A 10,647-nucleotide genomic window follows, 5' to 3' on the forward strand; every position below is an offset into this window, starting at 1 on the left:
CAAGGAGGGGGATGTATCAGCTGAAGGCAGATATGACTATAATAGAGCTGGGGCTGGGCTAACAAGTGTAATTTGAAGAGTGAGAGACAGATATCTATACAGTGAAAAAGGAGGATGGGGAAGAGTCCCACGTGGCTGCGCGGAAGGAGGAGGGCTGAACAGAGGAGCATGGACGGTTCAAGAGGACAAGTTACTACTGACTTCTTACATTGAGACACACGGCCAAGCCAGATGGACACGCATCCCTAAAGGAGCTGGTAATTAACTTTGGTTCTTAATTCTCCTCTGTGCTTGGCTGGGCATGCATGACCCTTTGTAATTCTAAATGCAGGCTTGAATAGGAGTGCCAAAAGCTGTAGGCTCAGATGGTTGAACTATCTCATCTGGCCTGGTATTAAAGAGGCGGCATCACACAAGATGAAGAAGAACTCATCATTAGGCTTCATAAGCTTCTTGGTAAACAGGTTATTATATTCATTCCCTCCCCTCATTCTTCTTAATTAGTCTCGCACTATTTCTCCTTCCATAATTCATAGTTTATCTTGCTTTTGCCGGTCTTTTTAATGTAAGTCTATCTCAGGTGGTCTCTCATAGCTGGAAGGCTACCTGGCCGAACAGACAATGAAATCAAAAACTACTGGAACACCACTTTGGCAAAAAAGCTCAGGACCGGCACAGGCATGTTCAATATCTGAACAACATGGAACAATGAGATCAGCAGTAAGCAATAAGCCTGATGTGACTCAAACACGAGTAATCCGTACCAAGGCTGGTAGATGCAAGAACGTGGTCATTCAATATCCCCAGAGTGCGAAGGAAAAATCATTAGCTTCGAGCGAGCAGCAGATTTATGAAGCTCACCATCTAATTGCCACTGATGCGTTCTTAAACCAGTGTCAGGGTTCAGAACCTCAGCTTTCACATGAAAATCACGATTCGTCAGATGTGAGTTTGTGGAGTCCTGGAATAAGAACGAGTTTCTGCATCAACTAAATGAAGCAGACTTTTGTTCATACTTCAACCTTGACGAACTTATGGTCAGTTGGGCCACTAGTGGAATACTCGATGAGGACACCGTCACTGTGGATCTAGATATGGCCCTCATGGATGGCCCTGACTTCGTTTAATTTAATGTGAAGCTGCTAGCCTCATCATTAATTCCTCTTCTGGCTTGTTTCTGATCGTCTGTTTTTCCTGAGTGACGTATCTCTGGATATCTGATCAATATCTTTTATGAAGGACGTAAATTGAGCCTTTTGACTTGTAATCTGTAATGTACGATGTTTTTCTTTGAGGGAGAATGAATCACATTCCAACCAAGGCTTCTTTTTTTTTTTCCAATTTATTTTTGCCACCGAACCAGGGATTGAGGAACAGGGACCAGTGGCAACGCAGGCAGTGCCAGCAATGTTTTAACTTTTAAATATTAATACTGTTATTTATATATTAGCTCGTTCATTAATATAAGAGTTACTTAAAAATTTACTTTGATCATAAATATAACACTTCAGTCTATTTTGTCTTTAATATTTATTTATTTATTTTCAAATAATCTTTATAGTTATCACATGTTAAGGAGTTTTCACCGTGATAATTTTAATACATATGATTAACAAGAGTATTTTAAAAAATATAACACTTATTTATTACAGCTAACTAATTTAATAAATTGCTTTAATTTTTCTCAAAATAGTTATCATACTCTATACTACCTACCTCCGGTTCTAATTATAAAAATAAATAAATAAATAATAAAAGCACTCCGTGGTGCAATAAGTCAAAGTCAATGCGTATGATTTCTTTTTTGACAAAATCTCGCCGCCGAAATCTCTCAGCAAATGTTTATATTTTTATTGTTTATAATATTAAAAATCAATCTGCGCCCTGCTGTCTGCACATTCTATTTTATTCGGGAAAACTAATCTGGCAGTCCTTATACTTCTATGAAATTTGTAATCAGGTCCCTCTAGTTTTTTTTCATTTTATTAAATCCTTGTTATTTGGTCAGTTAGTAACTAAGGTCCTTTTGTTTATAATTGCCGTTACCTTAAGTTAACAGTGGTGATGTGGCATGACTAAGCACCATCTTTCTTACCTCACCTGCAACACCTTCTCTCTCTCATTTTCTCTCATCCTCCACTTGGTTTTCTTTTTAGAGCAAAAAGCTTCATTCAGTTTTCTTCCAAACCAACACCATCATCTTCTCTCTCACTTCATGCACTCTCTCTCCCCACCACCAGAAGCTTCATCCTGTTTCAAATCCCTTCTCAGACGGCGATGCGGATCTGGGTGATGATAGCTGACTAAGAAGAGGACCACGATGTCATGAGACTCTTCAGATTCATCGTCTTCATCCTTAAATTTTTTTTTCCTGAAAAATTAGCCCATTTGAATAGATGTCCAATTAAGTCCAATAGTGAAATATGGAAGAGGTTCTACTACTCTTTGGCCCAAAAAAATACATTACAAATAGAGAGAGAATCTGATGATTTTGAAACGGTAGTGGTAGGGAGAGAGATAATATGAAGTGTGTGAGAGAGATGATGATGTTAGTTTGGAAGAGAACTGAGTGGAGGCAGGGGAGAGAAAAGATGAAGGCGTACGTGTTCCAGGTGAAATGAAGAAGATGATGCTGGTCAGATGTTGAACAGTGCTCCGGTTAAATAATAATAATAATAATAATAAAGATGTTGAACAATACCGTGTCAGTGTTGTCACCTTAAAGTAATGATAATCATAACGGAAGGACTTGCGTTACTAACTGAGCAAAGAATAAGGATCTAATAAAATGAAAAAAAATTATAGGGACCTGGTTCCAAATCTGATAAAAGTATGAGGACTGTCAAATTAATTTTTTCTTTTTATTTTCTTATTACGTGCATTTCTGAAAAGTTTAAATGAGACTATTATTTTATAAATATATTGATATATTTTGGCCGCCAGAAATTCGTTGATGTTAATATGTCTTTTGCAAATGAATGCTACTGTTTTTTTTTTAACCAGCATGCTACTGTTGTCATTTAAAGTCATACACATCCATTAAAAGATATGAAATAGCTAGCGCTATAGAAAAATCTAAAAGCATAATTAAAACGCCGCTACACTAAGGTATTAAAATATTGCAGTTATACTTATATGGACTTATATCCTTACATGTATCATTAATTTTATAGTAAGGTGTAAATTTGTTCAAGGGAGCAGTGTTGCTTAGGATTTTTTTTAATTTATTTTAAGTTTAGTGTTGCTCTGTTTCGTTAAAAAGCTGATGTCGACTGTTAACATTCTTAATAATAAAAAATGGCATCATTCAAAAAATAATAATAAATGGTAACGTTGCTTCATTTTCATTATATTTTTGTTATATATACCCACTTATAAATTTTAAAGCACGTTTTTAAATTCAGTATAATTTACTATTCAATTTTACTAGAGATCTACGCCCGCCGAGCAAAAGAATCTATTAATTTGCGTGCTGGATTTATCTCCCTGTATTTTTTGAATTGTCGGTTCACTGAGTATGATTCTTTTTCTTTTCCAGTCAAACCCGTGGGGTCATCGGACAACCCATTTTTAATACAAATAATTTAATTAATTGACAAGCTTCACTGGATAGCATGATTGGCATCAAAATCAGTATACCGTTGTATTTTTGTTATATATCGATATTATATATATTTTGTATATAATTAAATTTTTTGAAAGCTATGATGTTTATAATTCATGAACAGCATTACCCCCTATGCTTTTAACCGCCTTGCTGAATTAAAAGAATAAAAAATAGACAATAATATCGGACCTTATCAATTGCATGTAATCTGATCAATAACGTGACTTATCTGAAAGAGTACCGTTTTAGGCGATTCTGAAACTTTTTTATCATAGTCTAATGCAGCTGCTTTTTTTTTTTTTTTGAAAAAAAAAGAACTCTATTAATGTTTGTTTATAACATGAGTCATTATCATTTTGAAAAATATTTTGGAATAAACCATTCACGCATGTGTATCAGTGTATAGTGTGTTGATTAAATTAAAGACAAAAGGTTCCTTTTCATATATAGCGTGAAGACTCGCGTATTTTCTAGATTCAGTATGCAATTCTACCTAATGTGCTGAATATGATATCTTGTTAATTAATTTTAAAAAATTAACAAAGTTATTAAATTATTTTAAAGTCTTTATGTCTGTCATTTTTCTCAAGACTAGTTTGTTTCACTTATAAGTTGATATATAATCTTATTATGTATATAAATATTTTAGAGAAATCATATAATATATATTATAATTAAATAATTAAATAATTTTTTAATCTTATTAAATTAATTAATTAGATTTTATATTAAAAATCAGAAGCAATACATTAATATAAAACACTTTAGTATTTTCTAGAGATCTATGCGAACATACATCATATATTAATAATGTGCATGTTTTGTGTGTATGTTATGTTACTTGTCAAGTTGTCGGTTTCAAGTGAGTATCGGAGAATTTGCCCCTAAAGAAAGGGGGAAGCATTGAACAACTCATTTTAAGTCCAACCTCATCGATCTGCGTCGCCTGAGGCTGCGAACATCAAAATGGCTTTTTTAATAGCAATCCATTTTTGGAAATAAAGCGACAAATACTAACAAAAAACGTTTAAGATTAACCTCAGTCTCCTGACTGTCAGAGAATAATTACATCTCTCCATCAGCGTCAACTTGGACCTTTTTTAAGTTCCTTTTTGACGCCAGAGCCTCACACTTGGACTGACACTGTACTCTGACCTCGTCTTCCACATCTTCTCATGTCTGCACGTGATATGTTTTGTAGTCTACTATTATCGTTAGTATTTAATATAAGATTTTATTTAATTTTTATTTTAGTTATAAATATAAAATTCTAATTTGTTTTGTCTTTTATAGTTATACTTTTTTTTTAAAGTAACCTTTCTAATAATAATAGTGTTTTAGTCAATACACTTGATTAGTAAGGATATTTTAAGAAAAACAATACCTATTTAGGATAAATAACTAACTCAACTTACTTTTTTAATCTCCTCAAATTAGTCAATTGGTTCTTATAATAAGACTGGAGGTAATACATTACTACTTACTCTTATATACACATAGAAAATTAAACAAAGATACCAATCCTGGTGTAATTAGACTTGATTGGATTGTGTTTCTTATATCGTCTTTGTTTAAGACCAGCGGTAGTATTTTATTGAGAATTGAATTTAGTTTTAAATATAAAATTTTAATTTATTTTGTATTTTATGATTATTATTTTTTTAAAGGAGTTTCTATCAACAACGAGTACTTTTCATGCAAATGATTTAAGAACTTATATTAGAAAAAACAACACATATTTTTAATAAATAATTAATTTAAATAATTTTCTCAACCAGTCTAATCATATTAGTTAAGTAGCTCTTATATTAAGCATCAAATGTAGTTTTTTTTTTTTTTTGCGTTAATGATGATGTGTTATATTACTGTATTAGCTATCCTCTCACTCCATAATAAAGGCACTTTTAAAAATAAAACAAATTTTTCCTTACGTATTTTAATCAATTTTAACCCACTTTTTATCAACTTAATTTGGTTACTTGTTATGTACAACTAGACTGGACTTAAATTTCTTTCCTGCCGTCTTCCTTGATCCCATCTTTCTTGTCGCTTCATCTAAGTTTTTCGTCCTCTGTAGTTTTGCAGGGTTTGATGCCCCGTGCTCAATTTTTTGTTCACTTTTCTCCGATCCATTAAAATTTTGATTTGGATTCGTTATTGGCGTTGCGCCAGAGTTAATCCGACTTTCCCTTCGGAGGAACTGGATTATTTGTTATTGTGATTGCTTCTACTTGAAATGATTTAGGGTACTATTTCGGCTCAATCATTAAGAGACAACGCAGCTTTTTTTTTTTTGGGGGGGAGGGGACTCAATTGCACAAACTGCTATAGTATAGAAATCTTAGATCTAAAAATGAAATATTTTAGTTATCGTTTTGTCAAATTATTTTCTGCATTGATCCCTTACACTGTAATGTTGGGATGAAAATTCGTCACGGGCGTCGTCGTCATCGTGAATGTTGGAAAAAACATTATCGTGCATCTACCACTCTTAATATCACATCTGGTCTGATAACTTAGTCTAACTTCTTGATTGATAAGACAAGACGAATTAATGGTACGAAAAGTTAAAAAGGAATTCAGGGCCAATCCCAAGAGCCAGAATCCAACATGAGTGTCATTAAATCCAGATCCATTGTGCCAATGTTCCTGAATCCATCAGTTGTCCCACAATTGACAAGTTCGTCGATAGGTGAGAACTCGTCAGCTTGAGCATCCATGGTCACGGCCATGGCCATGCTATTGTCGAGGTTAAACTCTCTGAAAATATCTGCGGCGTTGAGTTCATCTTGAAACTCATCATTCCGTTCACGACCCAACAAGGTCACATCTGAATTCTGACATTCATCTACCGCCCGCGGAGGCTGGTTCGTGAAGTGGGGAGCAAGGTGAGCTTCGTCAAACCTTAACTGGTTGGAATCTAGAGAGTTGGCGGTGGACGTTTCCTCAGTATCATAGTTAGGGGGGCGTTGGATAACCACGTTTTTGCATCTTGCGGCTTTCGTTTGGATCACTTGTGGTCGAGTGAGATCATCAGACTCGCTTGATTTGCTGGGTGGATGTTGTTCAGACACTGCGCCTGACTGTGTTCTGAGCTTCTTTGCCAAAGTAGTGTTCCAGTAGTTCTTGATTTCGTTGTCTGTTCTTCCAGGGATCCTTCCGGCTATAAGAGACCATCTGGGCGGTACACATACAAGCTAGAAGTAAGATTACTGTTACTGTGCTGGAGTAGGATGAAAGAATCATTAAGAAACAACGGAGAGGGAGGTGTACATATAATCAACCTGTTGCCAAGAAGTTTATGAAGTCTAATAATGAGGTCTTCTTCATCTTGGGTGATGTTACCTCTCTTGATATCAGGCCTGAGATAGTTCAACCATCGAAGCCTGCAGCTTTTGCCACTCCTCTTCAAGCCTGCATTTTGATTATTCTCTGTCACACGCTCGACGCAAATTATTGCACAGTTAAAGGAAAAGGGGAGAGAAATTAAACTGGGAAGTTACCAGCTCTTAGAGGGACGTGGGTCCACTTGCCTTCGCCGTGGGCCACAATGTAAGAAGTGAGCATCTTGTCCTCTTGAGCAGTCCATGCTCCTCTTTTCAGTCCCCCAACTTCCCCAGAGCGACTTGGACTCCTCCTCATCTCTCTTCTCTTTTTATCCCTGTTTCGATCTTTTGGAACTTAGACCCGCCCTAGCTCTTTTTATAGACCACCATTCAGCCAATGACGCCAAAACAGCTCGTGCACTTGTTGTTTTGGCAAGCAACTTTCAATAATATTGCATGTGTTTGGTTTTCCGCAGCAAATAAATAATATATATGTATGTAATCAAATGAGGTGGGTGTGGCTCCAGAATAAGAAAAAATTTCCCGAGCTCATCACGTGAATCATGAAATTATTATCCAAATATATATTGACAGCAACATGAGGTTGGAAAAGAGATTATATTGGGTATAGAGTGTGCATGATACGCACATGCATCGTCAGCGTGAAATGCAAAGACAAAGTTTTCAGGGGTCATGTGTTGTAAGCATAGTTATTTTCCTTGGAATTCAAGCATTCACCCAACTCCTTTTGTTTTGGGGGGGGATCTCCTCGTTTCGGGGCTGTCACTACAAAAAAACAGACTTTAGGCGACGACTTTCGGCGGCGACAAAAAAAGTCGCCGCTGAAAGTCCACTTTCAGCAGCGACACCAAAAAGTCGCCGCTGAAAGTTCGCCATTGAAACCAAGACCTTCAGCGGCGACAAAAGTGTCGCCGCTGAAAGTGGACCTTCAGCGGCGACTTTTTTTATCGCCGCTGAAAGTGTTTCGTGTCGCCGCTGAAACTTCTAAAAGTCGCCGCTGAAAGTATCTTTTAGCGGCGACCTTTTTAGTCGTTACTGAAAGTTTTCAGCCACGGCTGCTACGGTAACGACTTTTCAGCGGCGACTTGTCGCCGCAAAAAACTTTCGGCGGCGACTTTTGTCGCCGCTGAAAGTCAATTTTTTTGTAGTACGTGGAACTCAATTAACAAGTGAAAATAGCCAAGGAATTGGCCTTAAGCCACAGCGCACACGCACATCCAAGTCGTAATACTAATAATTGAGAATATTCTTTGATTATTACTACTGGTTTTTGGTTCTCAAGTTCCACATAGGCTGGTTCGTATGGTTTAATCACGGCTTTGCATTTATTTAGAACGCTTCACTAAACACATCGATCAGGAAAATCCCATTGTTGATTCTCAGCGATGGTCGACTCGCCTTCCAAGAAAAAAAATAAGAAAGAAGAGAAAAACGGAAGTTTATTATATGTGAAGATGATCAGTGATGACTTTGTCTCAGCACGATTTTACATCTAATATACAGATAGACAGATAGAAATTTGAGGTAGTGTCTGAAGCTTGAAAAATCTGATATGGTTTGTCTGGCTAATACACAGCGCTGCAAAGTGCAAATAAAAGGCCGGTGTTGCGTGCATTGTTATTCCTAGTTAATATTGATCAATAAGGCAAAGCGGTGGCTTTTCATATTCTGGACCTCTCTACCGTAAAAGCAAATTAGTAAGTAGCTAGCTTAGTAAGGAACTGTACAGCACTACACTGTTGAAGTTAACTGGGATGCAAATGTTATACTATCTCTGGTCCTATTTATAAGAGTTAATTGATTAATTTGAGGAGATTAAGAAAAAGAAGTTAAGTTAGTTATTTATAATAAATAGATGTTGTCTTTCTTAAAATATCCGTACTGATCAAGTGTATTGGCTAGAACTATTATTATTAGAAGGACTATCTTGAAAAAAATGCATAAATATGAGAGACATAGTGGATTGGGATCTTATATTTAGGATCAAAATAAAAGTCAAACAAGATCTTGTATTGAGGATCGAAGGTAGTATATATAGCATTCATTAATAAAAGAGCTAGTTGACTAATTTGAGCAGATTCAGAAAATTAGTTAAGTTAGTTATTTGTAATAGGTGTAGTCTTTCTTAAAAGTGTGTTAGTTAGAATTACCATTATTATAATAGTTACTTTGAAAAAAATGGATAAGAGGGACCCAAAAAATTAGGGTTTTATATTTAAAACAAAAATGAAAGTTAAATGAGTTCTTATATTAAAAAATAGAGGTACTATAACTGTAAATCTTAATATAAAATATATAACTATTTCGTCTTTGCGTGTCAACTCATATACGCTGTCTTCAAGGGTTAAACTACCGGTCTCACAGATGAATCATTCATTAGCCATCCTTGACCTTAATCGCATCCAGCCAGGTTGTGTTGCTGCTTAGACAGTTAGGTGGGCTATTATATTACTGTCTCCCCATTAACTAATTTACGAATATTAACAAATTTATTAAGTTAGTTATTTAAAATAAATAGATGTTGTCTTTCTTAAAATGTCCTTATTAATCATATGTATTAGAATAGAAACTATTTAACATGTATAATTATTACAATATCTATTTAAAAATAAATAAACAAATATAAAAGATAAAATCGATTAAAAAAATGGGACAGTATTATTTAATACATGAGTACGTTAAAAATTAAAAATCACATATGCAGGTTTTGCAACTGACGTGGTTCCCATACCTTCAAGTTTGAACTTATTCGTTCCATTGAAAGCAGTCACCAAATTTTGTAGGTGGGGATTGAAGAACGAGACAGGGCCAGATCCTAACTAACTATTGCCTGCAACAATCCCCTTTTTGGGGTTTGACCCCACATGTATTGTTTATTGGTTCCTATTTACCTGACCCAAAAAAAAAAATCAGAAATTACATGTTAGGACCCTAAACTGAAAACATCTATATCAAAGCACCTCAAAATTTCGAATTCTTCCGAACAATTCTAACAGAGTCATTGCTTGGCTTATAGAAATAGGGGGGGGGGAATCTAGTGTGAACAATAAAAACGACTAATACGTTTTATGGATCATCAAAACTTATTATATATATACCCACTTAAACTGTTTTGTCTATTGATCATTTAAAACACATAATTTCTCAAAATAGGAAATTAAAATTAGCAGATTAGGATGACGCGGAAACTCTTGGGCCCAATTGAAGCCTTTTGAGCTGAAGCCTGTGGGCTTCTTTAAAAGCTTAGACAAGAACGAACGCCCGGCCAAGATTCTCTACAGGATATCCCAACGATTGGATTAAATAATCTGTTCATTATCTTTCGCCTTAGGGTGGTAATTGGCATGAACCCTCCAAATTCACACGCCCAAACGGTTTACTGTGAGTCGTACGTCCTTTATAAGCAGGATGCGTCGCAAAACTAAAATATGGAAGCTAGTTAGGTGCTACGTTGAAAATCAGAAGCAAATAATTGAAGTGGAGCCATCATTACACTGTGGAAATTTTAATTTCTAAGCGATTCAGTCATTTGGTAAATCTTATTATTAGTGCAGCTTAACAAGAAGTCAGATGCAATTCATGAATTTCAAAGCCCAGGAAATTAAGCATTTCTTCTTGGGGTTTGGACTTTAATTTGGACTATTCTAAATCACATGGCATTACTCTACTCAACCTTGAATAAGAGCACCAACA

At 35.5% G+C, this 10,647-nt stretch overlaps 2 protein-coding genes across 2 annotated transcripts; one reads left to right on the plus strand and one right to left on the minus strand.

Annotated features, from left to right (window-relative positions):
* Nucleotides 1–78: 78 nt before the first annotated feature.
* On the plus strand, nucleotides 79–695 carry LOC114761815 (anthocyanin regulatory C1 protein-like; the record flags this gene model as incomplete). The annotated part of the gene is given in 4 exon segments (XM_028951252.1): nucleotides 79–257; nucleotides 332–394; nucleotides 397–460; nucleotides 578–695. Coding segments are annotated over 4 exon segments (424 nt in total), but the record flags the coding sequence as incomplete, so codon positions are not given.
* A 5,285-nt stretch (nucleotides 696–5,980) lies between these two features.
* LOC114761818 (transcription factor WER-like) lies at nucleotides 5,981–7,259 on the minus strand. The gene is made up of 3 exons (XM_028951256.1): nucleotides 7,111–7,259; nucleotides 6,892–7,021; nucleotides 5,981–6,784 (listed from the first exon to the last, which is right to left on the minus strand). The coding sequence occupies exons 1-3, from the start codon at nucleotides 7,247–7,249 to the stop codon at nucleotides 6,187–6,189; spliced, it is 867 nt and encodes a 288-aa protein (XP_028807089.1). The 5' UTR covers nucleotides 7,250–7,259; the 3' UTR covers nucleotides 5,981–6,186.
* Between the last annotated feature and the right edge of the window lie 3,388 nt (nucleotides 7,260–10,647).

The sequence above is a fragment of the Neltuma alba genome, unplaced genomic scaffold, assembly GCF_004799145.2.
Source record: "Neltuma alba isolate B1F8T4 unplaced genomic scaffold, ASM479914v2 tig00011136_pilon, whole genome shotgun sequence".
Lineage (NCBI taxonomy): Eukaryota > Viridiplantae > Streptophyta > Magnoliopsida > Fabales > Fabaceae > Neltuma > Neltuma alba.

Excerpts from the sequence above, each read along its gene's own strand:
- LOC114761818 (XM_028951256.1), bottom strand. The coding sequence starts at position 7,249 with ATGAGGAGGAGTCCAAGTCGCTCTGGGGAAGTTGGGGGACTGAAAAGA. Across the intron at positions 7,022-7,110 it reads CCACGTCCCTCTAAGAGCTG|GCTTGAAGAGGAGTGGCAAA; the intron begins GTAACTTCCCAG and ends ATCAAAATGCAG. Across the intron at positions 6,785-6,891 it reads CATAAACTTCTTGGCAACAG|ATGGTCTCTTATAGCCGGAA; the intron begins GTTGATTATATG and ends TGTACCGCCCAG.